Consider the following 24269-nt stretch of genomic DNA (forward strand, 5'->3'; position numbering starts at 1 on the left):
TATCTATCTATCTATCTATCTATCTATCTATCTATCTATCTATCTATTCTCTTCAACTATTTTCATACTGAGAAAAGTTTCATCAGTTACAATTAGCGGTTTTCCATGCAGGAATGCAAATAGTTCAACTTTGATAAGTTCCTTATAATTTCTTTTCCCTGTTTACCTTCCCGTGCTTCCCTTGCTTCTTGTATCTGAATGTCAAATTTTCTAATCAACTCTGTTTTTTTCATCAAGAATACTTGAAAGTCCTCTATTCTACTGAATGACCATATTTTCCTGTGAAACATGATACTCAGTTTTGCTGGGTAGGTGATTCTTGGTTTTAATCCCAGCTCCTTTGACCTATAGAATATCATATACCAAGCCCTCCTGAGTTATCATGATAACCCTCCTGAGTTATCATGATTGTGTCTCCACAATATTCAAATTGTTTCTTCCTGGCTGCTTATAATATCTTCTCCTTGATCTGGGGATTTCGGAACCTGGCTATATTATTCCTATAAGTTTTCTTTTGGGATCTTTTTCAGGAGGTGATAAGTGGATTCTTTCAACCTCTATTTTGCCCTCTGGTGCTAAAAAATCAGGGCAGTTTTCCTTGAGAATTTCTTGGAGGACGATTTCTAGGTTCTTTCTTTGATCATGGATTTCAGGTAGGCCAATAATTTGTAAATTATCTCTCCTGAATCTATTTTCCAGGCCAGTGGTTTTTCCCATGAGATATTTCACATTGCCTTCTATTCTTTCATTTGTTTGGATCTGTTTAACAGTAATTTGATTTCTCATAAAGTCATTAGCTTCCATTTGCTCCAATCTAATACTGAAGGAATGATTATCCTCAGAGAGCTTTTGAGATTCTAATTCCATCTGACAAATTCACCTTTATAAGGCATTCTTCTCCTCATTGCCTTTTTGAGCCTCTTTTGTCATTTATGTTAGTCTATTTTTTAAGGTGTTATTTTCCTCAGTCAAGCTGTTGACTCTCATTTCGTAATTTTCTTGCATTGTTCTCATTTATCTTCCCAATTTTTCCTCCACTTCCCTTCTCTGCTTCTTAAGGTCTTCTATGGCCTATAACCAGCTCGTATTTTCCTTTGATATTTTTAGTGCAGGAGTTCTGACTTCACTGTCTTCCTCCTGTTCCATGCTTTGATCCTTTTCGTCCCCAAAATAGGAGTGTAAAGTTGGGTTGCTCCATTTCTTTTGCTTCCTTTGCCTGGTCATGTTGCCACTCAATTACTTGACATTTGGGCTTTTTGCCACAATAGGACTCTGCCACCAGACAGGGGACCTTCGTACCAAAAACTGGGGTTTTCTCAGCTGCCGGAGGTATTATTTGGGTGCTCTCTCTGAAGCTTCCACACACTCTGGCAAGCTGGTAACACACCCCAGGACCTCCACCCTAGACCACAATCCAGATGCAAGCAAGTTAAGGCAAGGTGATTACCCCTCAGACTGGTTGTTTGGTCCCCCTACAGTCTGCAGGCCAGGAGCTGAAGCTGCCATGTGGTGGTGGCTGCTCTGAAGTCCTCGGCAACTTCTTGCCCTGGGGCAAAAGCTGACGCACTCCCATCTACTGGGTCCCAAAGTCCACACTGCCCTGACCCCTCACTTTGTCCTTAGCATCTATATGTTCATTATTCTGGATAGCTACAGCTGCTGGTGATCTGGAGTCCCTCCAGTGGGCAGCTGGTCAGGCCCACCCTGGGGCTAAAACCTTGGTGTGGGGCTGGGCACGGTTCCCAGAGTGCTGTAATGGCTGATTCCTGCCGGCCTGCTGGGCTGCTCTCAGCGGGAGGTTAGCTTCTCTGTGTCATTTTGAGGATTCTGTGGCTCCAAAGCTTGTTCAGAGTCCCCTTTTACATGCATTGGAGGTGGTGATAGCTGGAGCCATGAAGAGTTTCTGTTTCTACTCTGCCAATGATCAGTGCATTCTTTCAATTTCTTTTTTTTTTTCATTTTTCAAATGCTTTATTAACTTCTGATTTACATCATTCGTTTCCACCAGATTTTGAGTTACAAATTTTCTCCCCGTTTTTCCCCTACCCACCACCCCAAAACAGCATTCTCACAGGATATCTCCTCCTCCAATCTGCTCTCTTCCATATTTTCTCCCATACCCATTTCGACTTTTCCAGTAGGGCATGGTGGATCTTTATGACCCAGTGCCCGTATATTTTATTTCCCAATTACATGTAAAATAGTATTTATATATATTTAAACATTTGATTTTAAAACTGAATTCCACATTCATTCCCTTCCTCCCTTATCATCACCTTACTGGGAAAATAAGCAGTTCAGTATAGGTTGTACATGTGTGGCTAATGCAAAACAATAACATAGTAGATATATTGTAAAAGATTGGCTATATTTCCCTCCCTCCTATCCTACCTGCCACTTGTTCTATTCTCTACTTTGATCCTGTCCCTTTTCAAAAGTGAGTGCTTCCAAGTTTCCTCCTCAGCTTGCCTTCCTTCTTATCCCCTTTGCCCCTACTCTCCTGTAGGGTGAGATAACCTATTTAGTGTGTATTTCATTCCCTCCTCAAGCCAAATTTAATGGGAATAAAGTTGAGCCACTCCCTTTTGCCTTCCTATTCTTTCCCTCCATTGTAACCATTTTCCCTTCCTTCTTCTTTATGAGATATTTACCCCATTCTGTCTCTCCCCATCTCCTCTCATTATATTCCTCTTTCACCTCTTAATTTCACCATTTAAGTATCATCCCTTCCTGTTAAATTAGTCCTGTGCCCTCTATAAATGTATACCTGTAAACATATATCCACCCATTCACATATGTACTCATATGCCCATATACCCTCATATATTGACATATATATGTCACACACACACACACACACACACACACACATATATATTCCCTTCAACTATTTTCATACTGAGAAGAGTTTCATCAGTTACAATTATTGTTTTTCCTTGTAGGAATGTTAATAGATCAACTTTGATAACTTCCTTATGATTTCATTTTCCTGTTTACCTTCTCATGCTTCTCTTGCTTCTTGTATCTGAATGTCAAATTTTCTAATCAACTCTATTTTTTTCATCAAGAATGCTTGAAAGTCCTCTATTCCACTGAATGACCATATTTTCCCCTGAAACATGATACTCTGTTTTGCTGAGTAGGTGACTGTTGGTTTTAATCTCAGCTTCTTTGCCCTCCAGAATATCATATTCCAAGCCCTTTGATCCCTCCGTGTATAAGCTGCCAGATCTTGGGTTATCCTGATTGTGTTTCCACAATATTCAAATTGTTTCTTCCTGGCTGCTTGTAATATTCTCTCCTTAATCTGAGAATTCAAGAACCTGGCTATAATATTCTTAGGAGTTTTCTTTTGGGGATCTTTTTCAGGAAGTGATAAGTGGATTCTTTCAACCTCTGTTTTGCCCTCTGGTTCTAAAACATCAGGGCAGTTTTCTTTGAGAACTTCCTGGAGGATGCTTTCTAGGTTCTTACTTTGATCATGGCTTTCAGGTAGTCCAATAATTTTAAAATTATCTCTCCTGGATCTATTTTCCAGGTCAGTGGTTTTTTCCCATGAGTTATTTCACATTGCCTTCAATTCTTTCATTTGTTTGAATCTGTTTAACAGAATCTTGACTTCTCATAAAATCATTAGCTTCCATTTGCTCCAATCTAATTCTGAAGCAATGATTCTCCTCAGTGAGCTTTTGAGATTCTTTTTCCATCTGGCAAATTCAGCTTTTTTAGGCATTCTTCTCCTTATTGCCTTTTTGAGCCTCTTTTGCCATTTGAGTTAGTCTGTTTTTTAAGGTGTTATTTTCCTCAGTCATGCTATTGACTCTCATTTCGTAATTTTCTTGCATCATTCTCATTTCTTTTCCCAATTTTTCTTCCACTTCTCTTATCTGCTTCTTAAGGTCATCTATGGCCTGTAACCAGCTCATATTTTCCTTTCAAGCTTTTGGTGCAGGAGTTCTGACTTCACTGTCTTCCTCCTGTTCCCTACTTTGCTTCTTTTTGTCCCCAAAATAGGAGTCTAATGTTAGAATCTTCTGTCTGTTTTGTTTCCTTTGCCAGGTCATGTCGCCCCGTAGTCACTTGACCCCTGGGTTTTTTGCAACAGTAGGACTTTGCCACCGGACAGGGGACCTTTCGTCCCAAACGCTGGGTTTTTCTCAGCGGCCAGAGGTATTAGATCGGTGCCCTCTCTGAGGCCTCCACATGCTCTGGCAAGCTGGACACATGCCCCAGGACCTCCACCCTAGACTTCAATCCAGATCCAAGCAGGTTAAAGAAAGAGCGATTGCTCCTCAGACTGGTTTCTTGGTCCCCCTACACTCTGCAGGACAGCAGCTGAAGCTGGTACGTGGTGCTGGGTGGCTTTGCTGGAGTCTCAGCAGCTTCTCGCCCCGGGGGCAAAAGCCCACGTACTCCCTCTTACTGGGTTCCAAAGTCCAGACTGCACTGACCTCTCACTTTGTCCTTCACATATGTGTGTTGATAATTCTGGAAATGGGCCACAGCTGCTGCTGATCTGGAGATCCTCCTGCGGGGGGCTGGTCAGACCTGCCCTCGGGCTAAAACCTCCGGCTCTCGGCCAGCCTTCTGTGCTGTCCTTAGCAGAAGGTTAGCTTCTCTGTGTCATTTTTTGTGTTCTGTAGCTCCAAATTTGTTCAGTCTGCTTTTTACATTGATTGGGGAAGGTGGAAGCCGGAGCCACTTGGAGGTCGTGCTTCTACTCCACCATCTTGACTCCGCCCTGCAGATTCTTTCAATTTCTATTTTGCCCTTTGGTTCTAATATATCAGGAAAGTTTTCTCTCATAATTTTTTGAAAGACATTGTCCAGGATTTTTTTCTGTATTATGGCTTTCACAAGTTGTCCAATAATTCTTAAATTACCTCTCTTGAATTTATCTTCTAGGTCAGTTTTTTTTTTCTAATGAGAAATTTCACATTTTTTTTAACTTTATTGATTTTAATTTTGTCTCTTATATTCATTAGCTTCCACTTACTCAATTCTAATTTTTAAAGAATTATTTTCTTCAGTGAGCTTTTGTGTTTTATTTTCCACTTGGCTAATTGTATTTTTTAGGGAGCTATTTTCCTTGGTAAATTTTTGTATATGTTTTTCCATGATATCAACTTTTTTTTTTCAAGATTCTCTTTATTATTCTCATTTTTTCCCCCAATTTTTCTTCTACTTTTCTAATTTGCTTTTTACAATCCTTTTAAACTCTTCCAGGATTCTTTTTTGAGTTTCAGACTAAAATACATTTTTCTTTGAGGATTCACATGTAGACATGGACACTATTGTCCTCTTTTAAGTTTATGCCTTGATTGTCCTTGTTACCATAATAACAGAAAAAGCTTTTGGCAAAATACAATACCAATTCCTATTAAAAACAATAGAAAGCATAAGATAAATGTTGCTTTCCTTAAAATGATCAGTAGTATTTATCTAAAAGCAGCAGCTAGGTGTCACAGTGTTAGTTCTGAGGGCAAATCTGGTCTCAGAAACTTACCAGCAGTGTGATCCTCAGCAAGTCACTTAACCCTATATCCCTCAGTTTCCTCATCTATAAAATGAGTAAGAAAAGGAAATGGTAAACTACTCCAGTATGTTTGCCAAGAGAAGTCCAAGAGTGGTCACAAAGAGTCAGATAAGAGTGAAAAACAACTAAACAACAAGAAGTCTATCTAAAACTAATAGCAAGCATTTCTATAATGGGATAAAGCCAGAAGCTTTCCCAATAAGATCAGGGTGAAGAAGGATGTCCATTATCTTGACTATCACTCCATTTTGCAGTAGAAATGCTAACTACAGCAATAATTGAAGGACAAACAGGTAATAAGGAAACAAAACTATTACTCTTTCAAGACATGATGGTATACACAGAGAATACTAGAGAATCAACATTCTAGAGGTTCAATGTGATATAATTAAAGAGTCAATTAACATACTAATTCAAACAATTACTTTAGCAAAGGTGCAGATTAAAAAAATAAATCCACATAACTCTTCAGCATTGGTACTATTAGCAACAAAATCCAGCAAAACAATTAAAAGACAGAAAATTCCACTGAAAATAAATTGAGACTCTACCTGCCAAGACAAAGGAACTATGAAAATTTTACACATTTTACACAAATAAAGATAAATCTAAACAACTAGAGAAATATTTAGGGCTCCATGGTAGGTTGAGTCAATAAGAAAAATGAAAATTCTACCTAAATTAATGTACTTATTTGGTGCCATACCAATCAAAGTAGCAAAGAAGAAATTCCCTGTCAGATCCATGGATGAGAAAAAGAGGATGATTAACAAGTTTTAAAAATGTTTGTGAAAACCAATGTAGTAAAAAATAAAGAGAAACAGGCAAATGGGATGAAGACTTTATAGTAAAGTTTCTGAAAATGGTTGTATTTCCAAGATATATTGGGAATGTTTTTAGATTTATAATAAGAAGAGTTATTCCCCAGTGGATAAATGGTCAAATGATACAAGCAGGCAGTTTTATAAGGAAGAAATCCAAACTGCCAAAAGCTACTTATAAAAGGCTTTAAGTCATTAATAATTAGAGAAATGCAAATTAAAACAACTCTGAGGTGCTATCTCATATCCATCAGATTGTCTAGTTAACAAAAAAGGAAAAAAGACAACTGTGGCTCCTACCTGAGGGAAAAGACGTACATAAATGCACTACTTCCGGTGGAGCTGTGAAATGGTCTAGACATTCTACAAAGCACATAGGAACTAGGCCCCCAAAGTTTTTAAATTGTGCATTTATCTTTTACTCAGCAATACTACTACTACTACTAGGTCTCTACTACAAAGAGATCAAACAAAGAAGTAAGGAACCCATAGACATAGCTTTTCTATTTGGTGGCCAAGAAATAAAAACTGAAACAATGTCTTGAACCAATTTATGTTATGTGAATATGATGGAACACTAGAGGAAATCATGAAAGCGATGGTTACAGAGAACCTAGGAAGACTCAGGTTAACTGATTAAGAGTGAAGTGAGCAGATCCTGAACAATTTATAAAATAATATTATTAAAAAAAAAAACAACTTTGAAAGGTTTAAGACTTCTGAGCAACAAAATGACCAACTATGATTCCAGAAGACTCACACCAAGATATGCTACCTACCTGATGATAGAGAAGTGATGGACTCACAGTACAGACTGAGATTTGTGGGTGGTGGGGGTGGTGATAGTTATTTGGCCAATGTGGCAATTTGTTTAGCTTAATGGCCATATTAATTACAAGAGTTCCCCCCCCCCACCTTTCTTTCTCAAATGGGTACATGTGAGATAAGTCAGATTTAGTTAACTGAATAAAAAGAAATTTTCATTTAACATTGGAAATCACCTTCCTTGAAATTTAAAATTTTTTAAGTGCAAAAAGAGTTTTAATTTTTGATAAAACTGATTAAGATCAGTTTTAATAGCCTTTTTCACTGGTATTGTAAGTATATCTTTATGAAAGAACAGACTCTGGGGAGTTAGAGTTTAGTTATTCTGGAATCTGTTAATCTGGAGAGTAGGTGAAGCAGAGAGATAAAAGACAAAGAGAACTCTTGAGAAAGACTGAATAACTGATCATGAGAAAGAGTCTGAAGAGGGATTTCTTGAAAAGATTAAGTTGGACTTATATATCATGAAGAAACAGCATGAAGAGAATTCTTGAGAAATTTTGGCTAACATTGTGAGAGAGATGAATGGTGGTATTGTGCTTCCAGGGTTAGAGGACACTCTGGTACGATTTTTTTCACAGGTAACTTTTTCACCGTAAATAGCTATATCTTTGTTTTATTGTTTGTTACACTGTTAATAGAGAGCTACTTTGTTTAAGCCAAGTAAGATTAAGGGTTGATATAGAAAAGAGCAACATGAATAAAAGTTAAAGGGAAAGGGGTTGTTCAAGCTTATTGGCTATTTTATAAAGCTAGATTAGAGATGCAATAATTTTAGTAACAATAAGACTATTATAATTTAAGTAATTTATCAGCCATTATCAGAACATACACCTTGATTGTCTCAGAATCTGAACCCTACTGAATACCAAAACCAGATGTGAAAGGGATATCTTAGTAATACAATTATGCTCATACTATAAACTCAGTCATAAGTGATTTCAAAGAAACTAGAAACATCGATTATAAAGGATATTAGACAAAAATGTACTACTATGATATACTACAGATGAGAAATATGTTATAATGTCAACAAGACAAGTATTAGGATAACCTTAAGAACTGAAAAACATAATTGACTACTTCTATAGGTCTATGTCAACTAACTGTATGATAATTTTCTTAGATCTATAAATACATGTCTATAACATCTTTTAAAGTTATCATATTTCTTTTTTCCCTCCCCTCTTCTTTCAAATATACATTACTTACCTGCCTCCTTCAAAGTGACTGATGAGATCTGATACCTTACTGGGTTTTTCTTTTGACATAAAAGAAGCAGGGGCAGGCTTAACATCCTCCATCCTTGGTTTTATACTAGGTAAAGTTTTATGCTTGGGTGTCTGGTATTTATTGGATGAAGGTGAATTCTGCAGATGTAATGGTTTTGGAGGCACTGTAGAAAAAATAAAAAATTACACTATTTCAATGACTTGCTCTTTAAGAATAGCAGTGAATCCAGGGACAATGAATGGGACCCTTTAGCTTTTTCAAACATTAGTGTTTGTTTTCTCCTTTGTGTGATACCGTGACAAATGGACTTTAAAGTTTAACTTCTACTTTCTGCTAATGGAGATGTCCATTAAATATTTTTAACTGGCTTTTTAGATTTTAATTTATATAAAATATAAATTTAAATTTCATTCTAAAGATTCCATAACTGCTGCCCACAGTCATTCTACCTGCAATATATATGAACTTTTCTGAATTAAGAAGCTAGTAAGCACTACTTAGATTGGTTTGTACATGGCAACATATTGTTGGGAATATGGAGTGTTCCTTCTTTATAAAATAGGCAAAATACTTCTCCTGCCTATATCATACAATTCAACAAATATTTTTCAGCTGCCTACTACATACAAATTCTTGCACATAGTACAAAATAAAGTTTTTGTGTATATAATAGGAAAACAAAACTCAGTCTCGGCGCACAATGAGCTTACATATTACTGAAAGGATAAGAACACAAAAGAAATAATTAAATACAAGTTACTATGAAGAAGGAGATAGCACCAACAACTGGGGAAATCAGGGAAGGCTTCAAATAGGAGGAAATGTGACTGGAACCCTAAAGGAAGCTAAGACATTTAAGAGGTGTAGGTAGGTAGGGAATAAATTCCAACCAAGGCAACCTTCATGATCCCATTCTGTTCTCTCGTCACTTTTTAAAAATTCTACTATGTGTTCTCTTTCAAGATCTTAATTCCACTCTTGAACCTTTCTGGAACATCTTAATGCAGTTCTATGCTCTCTTAAGAAATGGTTTCTCTCAGGGGGCAGAGTCAAGATGGCGGAGTGGAAACCAGACTTCTGCGCCCCTCCAGCTTCTACCTCCTCCAATTCATGTAAAAAATGACTCTAGACAAACTTTGGAGCTACAGAACCCACAAAATGACAGAAGCAAACCTCCTGCTGAAGATAGCCCAGCAGGCTGGCAAGAAACAGCCAGCACAACGCACTGGGAGCCGAACTGAGCCCCGTGGGAGACAGGGGTTTTAGCCTCAGGGTGGCCTGACCAGACTCCAGCTGGAGGGACTTCAGATCACCAGCAGCTGAGGCAGTTTCCAGAATTATCAACCCATAGATGCCAAAGACAAAGTGAGAGGTCAGTGTAGACTTTGCGGGAACAGGGAGTTTGGGAGTGACCATCTGGCCTTTGCCACGGAGGCAAGAAGCAGCTGAGGTTCTGCAGCCATGCTGCTTTACAGCCCCTGGCCTGCAGATTGTAGGGGAACCAAGCAACCAGTCTGAGGGGTAATTTCTCTTGCTTTAACCTGCTTGGATCTGGATCAATGTCTAGGGTGGAAGTCCTGGGCTGAGTGACCAGTTTGCCAGAGCATGTTGAGGCTTTGCAGAGGGCACCCAACTAATAGCTCCAGCAGCTGCGAAAACCCCAGCAATTGGCACAACACACCCCTTTCTGGTAGCAGAGTTATACTGTGGCAAAAAGCTCAAAAGTCAAGTAATTAAATGGCAATATGAGCAAGTAAAGGAAGCAAAGCAAACAGAGCAATTAAACATTATACTCCTATTTAGGGGACAAAAAGGATCAAAGCATGGAACAGGAGTAAGACAACAAAGTCAGAACTCCTGAATCAAAAAGCTTGCAAGAAAAATATGAGCTAGTTACAGGCCACAGAGGAGCTTAAAAAGGATTTTGAAAATCAAATAAGAGAAGTGAAGGAAAAATTGGGAAGAGAAATAAGAATGATGCAAGAAAATTATGAAATGAGAGTTAACAACCAGACTGAAGAAAAAAAACACGTTAAAAAATAGACTAACTCAGATGGTAAAAGAGACTCAAAAAGGCAATGAGGAAAAGAATGCCTTGAAAAGCCGAATTTGCCAGATCAAAAAAGAATCTCAAAAGCTCACTGAAAGAGAATCATTCCTTCAGAATTAGACTGGAGCAAATGGAAGCTAGTGAGAAAAATATTTCCTTATGAGGAATCAAGATATTATTAAACAGATTAAAACAAATAAAAAATAAAAGCCAATGTGAAATATCTCACTGGCAAAAACACTGACCTGAAAAACAGATCCAGGATATATAATTTAAAAATTATTGGACTACCTAAAAGTCATGATGAAAAAAGGAACCTAGATATCATCCTTGAAGAAATTCTCAAGGAAAACTGCCCTAACATTTTAGAAGCAGAGGGCAAAATAGAGGAAAGAATCCACCGATCACCTCCTGAAAAAGATACCAAAAAGAAAACTCCTAGGAATACTATGGCCAGGTTCTGAATTTTCCAGATCAAGGAGAAGATATTACAAGCATCCAGGAACAAAAAATTTGAATATTGTGGAAACACAATCAGGATAACACAGGGTCTGGCAGCTTCTACACTCAGGCATCTAAGGGCTTGGAATATGATATTCTGGAGGTCAAAGGAGCTGGGATTAAAACCAAAATTACCTACCCAGCAAAATGGAGTATCATGTTTCAGGGGAAAATATGGTCATTCAATGCAATAGAGGACTTTTATTTTCATTTTTCAAATGCTTTATTAACTTCTGATTTACATCATTCGTTTCCGCCAGATTCTGAGTTACAAATTTTCTCCCCATTTCACCCCTACCTACCGCCCCAAAATAGCAGTCCCATAGGATATCCCCTCCTTCAATCTACTCTCTCCCATATTTTCTCCCATACCCCTTTCAACTTTTCCAGTAGGGCATGGTGGATTTCTATGCCCCAGTGCCTGTAAATCTTATTTACAAATTATATTTAAAATAGTATTACATACATACACACACACACACACACACACACATTAAACATTTGATTTTAAAACTTTGAATTAAAGATTCATTCCCTTCCCCGTTGTCACCCACTCTTACTGGGAAGATAAACAATTGAGTATAGGTTGTACATGTGTACCTAATGCAAAACAATAACATAGTAGATATATTGTAAAAGACTGACTATATTTCCCTCCCTCCTATCCCACCCCCCACTTGTTCTATTCTCTAATTTGATGCTGTCGCTTTTTGAAAGGGGATGCTTCTAACTTCCCTCCCCCCCCCCAGGCCTGCCCTCCCTTCCATCATCCCCCATCTGATCCCATTCCCCCCTACTCTCCTGTAGGGTTAGATACCCTATTTAGTGTGTATTTCATTCCCTCCCCAAGTCAAATTCAATGAGAATAAGGTTGACCCATTCTCTTTTGCCTTCCTATTCTTTCCCTCCATTGTAACCATTTTCCCTTCCTTCTTCTTTATGAGATATTTACCCCATTCTGTCTCTCCCCATCTCCTCTCATTATATTCCTCTCTCACCGCTTAATTTCACCTTTTAAGTATCATCCCCTCCTGTTAAATTGGTCCTGTGACCTCCATCCATGTACACCTGTAAACATATATTTGCACATTCACATATGTATTCATATGCCCATATACCCTCATAAGTTGACATATATATTTATTTCTATTCCCTTCAAATATTTTCATACTGAGAAGAGTTTCATAAGTTACAATTATTGTTTTTCCTTGTAGGAATGTTAAACAGATCAACTTTGATAAGTTCCTTATGATTTCTTTTCCCTGTTTATCTTCTCATGTTTCTCTTGCTTCTTGTATCTGAATGTCAAATTTTCTATTCAACTCTGGTTTTTTCAGCGAGAATGCTTGAAAGTCCTCTATTCCACAGAATGACCATATTTTCCCCTGAAACATGATACTCAGTTTTGCTGGGTAGGTGATTCTTGGTTTTAATCCCAGCTCCTTTGACCTCTGGAATATCACATTCCAAGCCCTTCCATCCCTCAGTGTAGAAGCTACCAGATCCTGGTTTACCCTGATTGTGTTTCCACAATATTCAAATTGTTTCTTCTTGGCTTGTAATATCCTCTCCTTAATCTGGGAATTCCAGAACCTGGCTAAATATTCCTAGGAGTTTTCTTTTGGGGATCTTTTTCAGGAGGTGATCGGTGGATTCTTTCAACCTTTATTTTGCCCTCTGGTTCTAAAACATCAGGGCAGTTTTCTTTGAGAACTTCCTGGAGGATGATTTCTAGGTTCTTACTTTGATCATGGCTTTCAGGTAGTCCAATAATTTTAAAATTATCTCTCCTGGATCTATTTTCCAGGTCAATGTTTTTTTCCCATGAGTTATTTCACATTGCCTTCTATTCTTTCATTTGTTTGGATCTGTTTAACAGCATCTTGATTTCTCATAAAGTCATTAGTTTCCATATACTCCAATCCAGTTCTGAAGGAATGATTCTCTTCAGTGAGCTTTTGAGATTCTTTTTCCATCTGGCAAATTCGACCTTTTTAAGGCATTCTTCTCCTTATTGCCTTTTTGAGCCTCTTTTGCCATTTGAGTTAGTCTGTTTTTTAAGGTGTTATTTTCCTCAGTCAGGCTGTTGACTCTCATTGTGTAATTTTCTTGCATTGTTCTCATTTCTCTTCCCAATTTTTCCTCCACTTCTCTTATCTGCTTCTTAAGGTCATCTATGGCCTGTAACCAACTCGTATTTTCCTTTGAAGCTTTTGATGCAGGAGTTCTGACTTCATTGTCTTCCTCCTGTTCCTTGCTTTGCTCATTTTTGTCCCCAAAATAGGAGTCTAATGTTGGAATTTTCTGTCTGCTTTGTTTCCTTTGCAGGGTCACGTCGCCCCTCAGTAACTTGACCCCTGGGCTTTTTGCCACAGTAGGACTCTGCCATCAGATAGGGGAGCTTTCGTCCCAAATGCTGGGGTTTTCTCAGCTGCCAAAGGTATTAGATGGGTGCCCTCTTTGAGGTCTTCACATGCTCTGGCAAGCTGGACACACACCCCAGGACCTCCACCCTAGACTGCAATCCAGATCCAAGAAGGTTAAAGCAAGAGTGATTACCCCTCAGACTGGTGCTTGGTCCCCCTACACTCTGCGGGCCAGGAGCTGAAGCTGCCATGTGGCTGGCTGTGCCAGGGTTTCAGCAGCTTCTCACCCCGGGGGCAAAAGCCATGCACTCCCACTTACTGCATCCCCAAGTCCAGACTGCACCAACCTCTCACTTTGTCCTTCATATGTATGTGTTGATAAATCTGGAAACTGTGTGGGGCTGGGTTCGGCTCCCAGAGCTTTGCACCAACCGATTCCTGCCAGCCTGCTGGGCTGTCCTCAGCAGGAGGTTAGCTTCTCTGTGTCACTTTGTGGGTTCTGCAGCTCCAAAGTTTGTTTGGAGTCCCCTTTTTACATCGATTGGGTAAGGTGGAAGCTGGAGTAGTGGGTAGGTCCTGCTTCTACTCTGCCATCTTGACTCTGCTCCCCCAAGAAAAATATTATTAAGCACCTCCTATGGACAAGGTACCATCCTAGGAGCTGAGAATACAGAGACAAAGCAGGCCCTGGTCTCAAGGAACTTTCATTTATAAGGTTATTTCAGGAGACAGGAAGTTTCAGGGAGGGAGGGGAAGAAGGTTAAAAAAAGGGATCATGTAGAAAGTCGTGCCAGAGCTGGAGCACTGCAACAAGGATCTCAACTTGGTGATATAGGTGGACAAAGTAAAACTTAAAGTGAAAAGCTGTTGAGCAATGATGGGAAAGTGAAATTCTAGAAGTTACAGTGAAGAACAGGACTATACCTACTTCTCTTCATAACCTAGTTGTAGTGCCAATGCAATATTTATCAGTGCCCACAACCATGATAAAGACCATGACTATAAATTCTGTACGATGCTCAATTGCAAAATATAACAAATTCTCTATATGGAGAACAGAACCAAAGCTTTTATTTAGACACCAGAAAACTGAATCCCAAAACCAGTAAGTCAATTTCATTATAATAGTAAAGAAATTAACAAGCCAGAACAACACAGAGAGCCATGCCATCCCTCAGCCTTCCCACAAACCAATACAAGATCAATATTTACTCACAAATCTCTATCTCCTTGCCCGAGTTCCTGTCTCTCCCACCATCTGGCTAGCTCTCACTCCCAGCTTCCTGTGTCTCTGCTCTAACCTTCAGAAAACTCCTTCAACCACAGGCTCCCTCCACATTCTGCCTATCAGGGAGCAGAGTTTATCTTCAAAGCAAAGAAGCTTCCTGTGGGCTCTGCTCTACCCTCCTCCCATCACAGACTCCATGTGATTACATTCAGCCTATTAGGGGGCAGAGTTTACTTTTAAAACAGGTAAAGTCTTCAAATTACCCACCCTACCCCCAGCCTATTAAGGGGCAGGAAAGATCTTCAAATTCCCATTCACATGACACTAGTGTGAAGGACATAAGAGAAAGTACACTTGATACTAAAGTGGGTAGAAATACAGGGTCTTGTAGAGAGAACTAGATTTATGTAATCTTCTAATATTGGAATTTAAGAGAAAGAGACCTATGAAGAATCATAGTTTGTTAATGATACAATGTGTTTTAGCTTTGCAGAGGTGTTTTAAGACAGCCCTTGTAAACCCTGAAGAGTTAAATAATGTAAACTACTGTCATTACTTAAGTGAAAGATAAAACCTTTTGCTACTCTTTCACAAGCAGATTTTTTACGGTCAGGATGTGACCATAAAGATCTAAGCAAATGTAAGTACAATTAAGAATATGTATATGTACACACACATATTAACAAATACAATCAAAATTCAAATTATAATATTTAAAGGGACTGATTAAATTGATGTATCAATAGTAATTAGCCTATTAAAAAGTACAGACTAAATTAAATGAAAAGGAAGAATCACGAAATATGTGGTAACACTTGGGCTACAAAAACATCAAAAATTTTCACAACCTTCACAATGATATAAAGACACTTTCTTGACCCAAATGCTTAATTGTATTGAAATAAATATTCCCAAAAAATGGCATACTGAATTCTGGTCTTTGGTTTCCTTTATCTTTTAGTGGAAATAAAACCAACTAGATCTAAGTCTATGACCTTATGGCTCACAGAACAATATACTAAACTTTATAGATGACTTTTTGCTATATTGTGAAATAGAAAGTATACAAAACCTGAAGTGGATTGCTGAAGAAGCAATATGAGTTGTGACAAGAAAAACTAAGTCTACAGATCATAGGATCATAGTTTTAGAGCTGAAATGATCATCTATTTTAAAGATGAGGAAGTAGGACCCAGAAAAGTTAAATGATTTGTCCTTAGTCAAAAGGTAGTAAACAGAAAAGTAGTAGCCAAAGCCAGGTTCTCTGAATTTTTTTCAGCAATTTCACTACACCCAACATGGCAATGAATTAAGTGTAGAGATCATTGTCTTTTTATATAATTGAGCCTTTACTCTGACAAAACACCCAGGGCTTTGGGTGAAACTGTGGCAATAAAGAGGTTTTTCTGGTACTTATAGTAATGAACTCTTTTAAATGAGAGATGAAAATATCTTCTTCCATGCTGGTAGGTTATTTTATCCTGGGACTCTACACATCAGTATGTTTAAGAAGAGGGTAACCAAAGGATAATAACACCATTCCCTTTCAGTCTTACAGTTCAAAAACAGGCCTTTTATTTAAAATTTTTTTTGGCCTTTTGGAGGGCAATTGGGGTTAAGTAACTTGCCCAAGGTTACACGGCTAGTTTTTTTAATGTGGGTGTTAAGTGTCTGAGGCTGGAACCAAACTTGGATCCTCCTGACTCTGGGGCGGGGGCTATTTTAATTTTTTTTTTTATGCTGAACTACACAAATATAAACATTTCCACACACTGAGGGGAAGAGAAAAGAGGGCTGATTATGAAACCAGGAAGTTGCTCTAAACAGCTTTTTCAAACTATGCACTAAGTTTGATATATCACTTTGAAAATTTTCATTTCTGTGTCCCTCTGAAATATATTCTACTGTCTTCTGAGCATTTTGAATTGCTTCACGGACACATCTTTCTCCTCTCTCTCTCTCTCTCATATAACACTATCATTAGCACTGTCCTCCCTTCACATCCCAATCTTTCTAACAGATAAGTAGAGTCAAACACAATAAATCTATACACTAGTCACATGCAAACATGTGTATCTTACTCCGTACCTCAAGCCCATCATGTTTCTATCAGGAAGAGAAAAAGTGTGGTTTCATCCCTAGTTAAAACAACAACCACTACAAAAACAACAGCAGCTAGCATTTATATAGTACATCTCATTTAATCCTCACACTATTATTATTCTCATTTTACACACAAGGAAAAAGAAGCAAAGGTTAAATGATTTGTCCAAGGGTCAGTAAGTGTCTGAACATGGATTTAAACTAACTCATGTCCTTCTGACTCCAGATTCAGCATGCTGAACCTCTAGGAGGCTGTCCTATCAAGTTGTGATCACTCAATGCAGTTAGTCATTCAAAGTTGTTTTTCCTTATGCTGTTGTTGATATTACATAAATCATTCTCCTAGTTCTGCTCATTTCAGTCCATAGCAGTACATACAAGTCTTCTCTGAGGATCTCTAAATGTGGCACTTTATCATTTCTTATGCTACAATAATATTCCATTATATTTATATGCCAGGGGTGGCTAGGTGGCACAGTGAATAGAGCACTGGACCTGGAGTCAGGAAAGCCTGAGTTTAAATCTGGCCTCAGATACTTGACACACTTACTAGCTGTGTGAGTTTGGGCAAGTCACTTAACCCCAATTCCCCTCCTAAAAAAAAAAATATATATATATATATATGTATAAAATTTTTATATGCCAAAATCTATTCTTGATTGGTGAGTAACTAGTCAGTTTTCAATTCTTTGCTACAAGGGAAAGTATTTCTATCAACATTTCTTAACATGAGAGTCCTTTCACTCTTTGTTCAATCTTTTTGAGGGTATATGCTTAGCACTGCTATCCAAGGGCAAGCACAATTTAGCAGTTCTGTGAGAATATAGGTCCAATTGCCTTCCAGAATGGTTGGACTAATTCACAACCTCATCAACAGTTTATTAGTGTGTTGTCCCATGGCCCCTCCAACAACTGTAATTTTCCTTTTTTGTTCAGCTATACCAAATAGATGAATGTGAAATAGGAAGTTAAGAGTTGCTTATAATTTTCATTTTTCTTCTTAGCCATTAGGAGCATTTTTTGTTGTGACTGTTGATATTTCTTTTCTTTTTTGAGAACCAGGTGCTTGTAACCTTTGACCATTTATCTATCATGGAATGGATCAACTTAGTTCCCTATACATGTAGGATACATATTTTTATGAAAACAAATTATATTGATTTTCTTTCTGCAAAGTCTTTTAAAGTCTATGTAATCAAAATGCAAATTTCATCTGACTGTCCTCTCAGCCCTTGTTAATCAGAAATTCTCCCCCTATTCATAGTCTTAAAAAGTATCTTCTTCCTTGCTCTTTTAAATTATGATGTGACCTCTATTTACATCATGTAACAATAGCTGCTTGGTCATCTAAGGGGAAAAAAGTTCCACCCTTATGGAATCAGGGCCTCGCTTAACTTGCTAGATATCAGAAGTCATCATATCTTGCGCTACTGACAAGATACATTAGGATATGGAGAGACAAAAGACATGCCTATATATCCACTGTATGCATGTTGCATATCCTTGCTGTATTAGGGCAAAGTAAACTTTTTGAAAACAGTCCAGTAAGTTGTGAGTGCATCATTTCATTCCAAAACTAAAAGTAAACTGGTATTAGTGCCTGCCCCTTAACTGCTATTATGTTTTGCCAGAAGCTTTTTCAATATTTATTGACCCAATTACGTGATTTTCACCACTTTTAAAAATTAATATATTAAAACAACTCTTCATTAGTGGTATAAATCCAAACTGGTCATAGAGTATAACTTTTAAAATATGGAAGTGACAATCTCCACCACCATCCTCCATCCAAACCACTGGCCTCTTGATAGTCCACAGCCACCAATCACAGGAGTACACTGTACAGCAAACTTACTGTTGTGAAGAGCTGCCAATCAGCTGTTACTACGGTATAACCCCAAGAGCTGAAGAAATAGCAGTGGTTCCCAAACAATCCTACTAACATGCTTGCCTTCACAGTCATCATTCAGGGAAACAATTATGAAGATGTGAAAAGGTCAGTTGCTTCGGAATGGCAGTAAAGCACCAGTCCCCTCCACAGACAAAGCTTCAAAAAAAACAGAGGAAAAAAGCTCTCCTTTTACTTTTATAAAAGATTGCATATTAGCAACAGACATGGTTTTATCAATGGAAATTACTTTAAAAAAGATGTATATACCTTAATATTGTATCATAAGGACTATAAGGTCTTTCTATCTTATTAGACACTAAAACACTCTAGGTGTACTGTCTCTCCATGTGAACTTCATTAGGAAGGAGTCTGACCTGCTTTTCTACTTGTATTTAACAGTTCTTGAAAATGCTAAATATATGCTTTCTTATTCAATCATCCATTCTTTGCTTTAGCCTCTTTTGCAAAGATTTTCTTCAGTATTATTGTACTTTGTAAGAGTCACTGGTCTATGTGCGGCCAGGTAGCACAGCAAGTAAGAGCACCGGCTCCAGTGTTGAGAAGACCTGGAGATCGAATCCCGGGCTCAGACACTTAGCACCCACCCAGAAACACCTGGCCGTGTAACCTTGAGCAAGTTACTTAACCCCAATTGCTTAGGGGCGGCCAGGTGGCTCAGCGAGTAAGAGTACCGGCTCCAGTGTTGGGACGACCTGGAGATCGAATCCTGGGCTCAGACACTCAGCACCACACCCAGAAATAACTGGCCGTGTAACCTTGAGCAAGTTACTTAACCCCGATTGCTTTAAAAAAAAAAAAAAGAGTCACTGGTCTATAGTTTTCTTCATCTGATCTGTCTCTCCCTGGTCTAGTTAACATTACCATATTTATATAATAGAAGGACTAGAATAGAACCCCTTTTTTAAAAATAACACAATACTGAATTAACTATTTTGTGAATATTTGATGGAATTTGTCTACACATTCTCTGGCTCTTGTATCCCACTTCCCCCTCCCTGTCCCACCTTTAAGGTTTCTTTTTCTGAGACTGGGATATTCAAATTTTCTAAAATTTTTTGTTCCATTAATTCATATTTCTATAAATTCATCTACTGAATTTTAGTAATTGGTTTGTTGGCATATATAGAGCAAAATATTTCCAATGATTCTCTTAATTTCTACATTAATAATCCTGGATTTTCTTCTTTATTTCTTATATTAGCAATTTCATTGTCCTTTCTTTTTGAAAACAGATTAGATAACAATTTCTGTATTTGTCAAAACACTGTCAAACTCTACATTTTTCAAGTTTTTTATTCTAAATTTTGTTAATCTTTTCTTTTAGATTTTAAATTTGTTCTAGATGTATATCTAACTTGTTGATTTGTTCTTTGTCTCTTTTAATGATGAAAATTATTTGGAGAAATAAAATTTTACTTAAGGAGTGCTTGTCTATAATATGTTCTTTGAATCCTGATTTTTCAGCATTAGTGGGTGTTTCAGTTTGAATCCATTATTTAAAGGTTTTCTCGTTGAATATAATATTGTGTTATGGTCAGTAAAGTTTTCTTTAATATTTTTCATTGCTGCATTTATTTATCAAATTCTGATGCCCTGGCACACTGTCAAGCTGTTACTTCAACTGGTCCTCATTATCACTAGGTCAAGGCATCTCACTATATTGGCTGCCTTCCACTGGTCATTCCCCAACTATTTAAACCATGGTTTCTAGAACTGAACATCACACTCTAGATGAGATATAACAAGGGGAAAATAAATAGAATTTCTTCACCCAAGTGAAGGACTTTACATTTATCTCTACTAAATTTCATTACATTGAAATCAACATAATATTCAAGCCTGTCAGGATTCTTTTCAATCCTAACTCTTTTATCTACTGTTACCTATTCTTTCTACTTTTCTGTCATCAGCAAATTTAATAAGCATACTAACTATAGATTCATCTGACTAGATCTATGTCTAATGCATATTACTCCATCTTCTTCATAGAACTGTTATGAGATACTTTACCAAAAGTTTTCCTAAAATATAAGTACATTATGTTCACAACATCCCTTTCATCCATATGTAGACAAATACATTCTATATAAACTCTGAGGAAATACCATACCAAATGCATTTCTCATAAATGAGTTTCAGTATCCCCAGAATCTGGCTACATCTTGTCCCCAGTCCCCACCCAGGGGCTCTTCAGATATCCCTGAAGAGTCAGGTTGATTTTTAAAAATCTAATGGCGCAAACTCCCAATGATATGCTTCCTCCGATCCTGCCCTTAAATTATCAATCTATATTAAATTTTCTTTTAATAATACTGTAAAAAAAGGAAAATGTTGTATGCATGATTTTTTCTGAATGAAGTTAAGGTGGCTCTTCATTATTACTGTTTCTCATTTTTGATATTCACTGAGTCATTTCGGAATTTTCCAAGGAATTGAATTCAAGTTCAGTCAAGGATTCACAAAAGAACTTCTTGCCCTAAGGATTTTTTAATTCAATGCAACAAATATTTCAGTAACTATTATATATACCAATGTGTCCTTCAATTTAAAAAAAAATTAAAAGGTATGAATATGCAATTTTTTAAAAGTTGCAGGTCAAGCTATTAACAGCCATAAGGAAAAAAAATGTTCCAAATCACCAATAATTAGAGTAACGCAAAATTAAAGCCAATGTAGGTTCAATCTCACAATCAACCATACTGGAAGATGATAGAAATAAAGTGACAAATCTTAGAAAAGCTACAGAAACACTAGCATATTAATGTACTGTTGGTAGATCTGTGAGTTGATCAGGCCATATTAGAAAATAGACAATATGGAACTATGCCTAGAAAGTCACTAAACTGTGCAAATCCTTTGACCTATCAGTTGGCTAAATGCGGAACAAACCAACAAATATAAATGTAATGGAATTTTATTGCCTCATAAGAAATGATGAAAATTTCTGGGAGCCAAGACAGTGGAGTAGGTAGTAAGCCACTATCACTCTACCTTACTGACCTCTAAAAACCTAGAAATTATAGTCCCCAGGGAAGAAAAAAAACCTGGAACAACAGAGTCAGCAGAAACACATGGTACAACAGTCCTTTAACCCAGGAAGCTTAGGAGGTTAACAAAAAAGGTCCCACTCACTCAGGTGGAAGGGTAGCAGGTACAGGACGGGAAGTATTCCAACAAGTCAGTGGCAAGCCCCATATCAGCAAACCAGTGGGACATCCTGAACCCTAGGATGGTGGGGCAGGCAAGTGCTAACACCAGGACATTCAAGTGCCTTGGTACTGCCAGACTCTAGCTCAGAGAAACAACACTTGTGCCAGCAGTATGGTGTCCTACAGCAGCTGAAACTCCCTTTGCTACAGTGAAGCTCAGGTGATCAGGCATGTTCCAAGGGTCAGACCCCTCACCCCAAAACCTTGGGAGCTTCAACGTAGCCCCAGGAAATGCAGAAAAACCCTACCTGCTCTCAACACATGCAGTCACAACCACTAAGACCCCAGCTCAGAAGTAGTTAAGCTAAGGTAGGGGGGAGAAAATTTGAAACTCAGGGGACTGTGGAGCTGAATGTTGTAAACCAAAAATAAATTAATTAAAAAAAATGGAAGTAGGTAAGCTACCAGACCCATACAGCCTCTAGCTACGAGTAACACATACCTTTGTGTGGCCATCACACAAAGCCAGTGAAGAGACTCCTGGCTCTCAGCATAAGCAGCCTGGAACTGTGCCACCTATACTCCAGCAGGAGAGATCAATTTTCACAGCCAGGAAATAAGCAAACATCATGAACAAAAACATAAATTAACACTAACTATAGATTCTTTATATGTGGACAGAGAATATCAAAGCCAAATTCAGGAGAGGATGTTATCAATATACCCACACCCAAAACCTCAAAGGAGAATACAAACTGGTCTCAAGCCCAAAAAGTCTTCCTGGAAGAGTTCAAGGAGGATACTAAAAGTCAAAAAAAAGAGAGATAAAAAAAAATTTGAAAAAAAAAATGAGAGGTATACAAGACAGAGTTAACAGCATTGAAAAAGAACAAAAAAATCTCTGTAGAAAATAATCGCTTAAAATATACAGTTAGCCAAAGTGAAGAAAACAACTCCTTAAAAAGCAGAATTGGTCAAACAGAAAAAGGAGGTTCAAAAGAAAACTAAGGAAAACAATTCGTTAAAAATTAGAATTGAGCAAGTGTAATCTAATGAGACTTCGAGTATTAGATTTAGATTAGATCCCCAAACTGCATTTTGTTTAATGTCTCTATAGAAATTCCGGAGTTCTTTTCCTCAGGGTCTGTGTCTTGAGCATTTATTTGTTGGAAGTTTAAAAAGGAGATTTAGACTTTGTATAAGGAAAGCCTTCCTGAAATTAGAGCTATATGAAAGATAAATAGACTACATCAGGAGTTATAGTTAAGAAATCTTCAAAAAAGATCGAGCACTTGTGAGGACATTGTAGAGGGAATTTTGGTCAGAGATGGATGGGTTGAAGTAGATGGGATCTAAGTACGTTCCCACTGTTTTGGATTGTGTGATTATATAGCCTATTCAAATCTAGTATCAGACACTAACTGTGTAGCCCTGGGCAAATCATTTAACCATTCTTTGCCTTAATTCACTGGAGAAGGAAATAGCCAACTGTAATGCCAAGCAAAAGCAACTTGCAGGTACAGAATTCTAGGCATAGTAACTCTCCATATATTCAGTAACAAATTAAGGCAAAATATTCACAGATAAGAGAAAATCAAAATACAGGGTAACTCAGTCATTTAGTAAGTTCTCAATTCAATCACAAAATATAAAATCAAAGTAGTCCACCCCTGGCTAGTCATTCATTTAGTCAATCACAAAGTCTCTCTTCTCAAGCAGAGATTAGTTTCCAATCATAAACAAAGTACATTCATTTGGTCAGTCACAAAGCACAAAAATCAAAGTATTCCACCCCTGGATCACAACTGAATTACAATTATCATCAAGCACCTACACAAAGGGGCAGAGGACACACAAAGGCCATCTACCCCAAAGCCACAAAAAAGTTATGATATCATCACCGCATTCAATACCCAAGGAGAGGTCTTTTCTTCATCTTCACGCAAGACAAGTTCTCAGTAATCTCTGTTCCTGGGAATACAAAGCTTAACAAAGCCACTATATACATTGCCAGCATCCTCATCAATTCACTCTCTGCCTGCAGAAGAGTCTCAGGACCCCAGAAAACATCAGCAAGACCCTCCTCCAGGATTTCTGTAAACATACAACAAGAAAATCCTCCTTAAGGGCTTCTGAACCAAAAGCAAGGTTTCAGGACCTGTGCAATAGCACTGTCCTTTACCAGCAGACAAACGTGTAATAACAATAACACCAAAACAGACAGAAAAATACCGGCACCACAGTTATGCTTCCTTCTCGGCAGCTCTGGGTGGCAGTTCTCAAAAGTCCAGGGCAGCGTTTCTTTCTTTCTTTCCTTTCTCTCTCTCTTTCTTTCTTTCTTTCTTTCTTTCTTTCTTTCTTTCTTTCTTTCTTTCTTTCTTTCTTTCTCTTTCTTTCTTTCTTTCTTTCTTTCTTTCTTTCTTTCTCTCTCTCTCTCTCTCTCTCTCTCTCTCTTTCTTTCTTTCTTTCTTTCTCTCTCTCTTTCTTCTTTCTTTCTTTCTTTCTTTCTCTCTCTCTCTTTCTTTCTCTCTTTCTTTCTTTCTTT

At 37.8% G+C, this 24269-nt stretch overlaps 1 protein-coding gene across 4 annotated transcripts in view; it reads right to left on the reverse strand.

Annotated features, from left to right (window-relative positions):
* FGD4 (FYVE, RhoGEF and PH domain containing 4) overlaps positions 1-24269 on the reverse strand; it is a 285423-nt gene that overhangs the window by 103036 nt on the left and 158118 nt on the right. For 3 of the 4 annotated variants that reach the window (XM_069094845.1, XM_069094844.1, XM_069094846.1), the window contains exon 3: positions 8395-8578. The exons of the other annotated variant lie outside the window; for it this stretch is intronic. In XM_069094845.1, coding sequence (XP_068950946.1) covers positions 8395-8578 — 184 coding nt within the window. The remainder of the gene's footprint in view (positions 1-8394; positions 8579-24269) is intronic. 4 annotated transcript variants of the gene reach the window in all.

The sequence above is a fragment of the Petaurus breviceps genome, unplaced genomic scaffold (assembly GCF_028583685.1).
Source record: "Petaurus breviceps papuanus isolate PSGF00001 unplaced genomic scaffold, PetGlider_PUasm1.0 221, whole genome shotgun sequence".
In the NCBI taxonomy this organism is placed as follows: domain Eukaryota; kingdom Metazoa; phylum Chordata; class Mammalia; order Diprotodontia; family Petauridae; genus Petaurus; species Petaurus breviceps.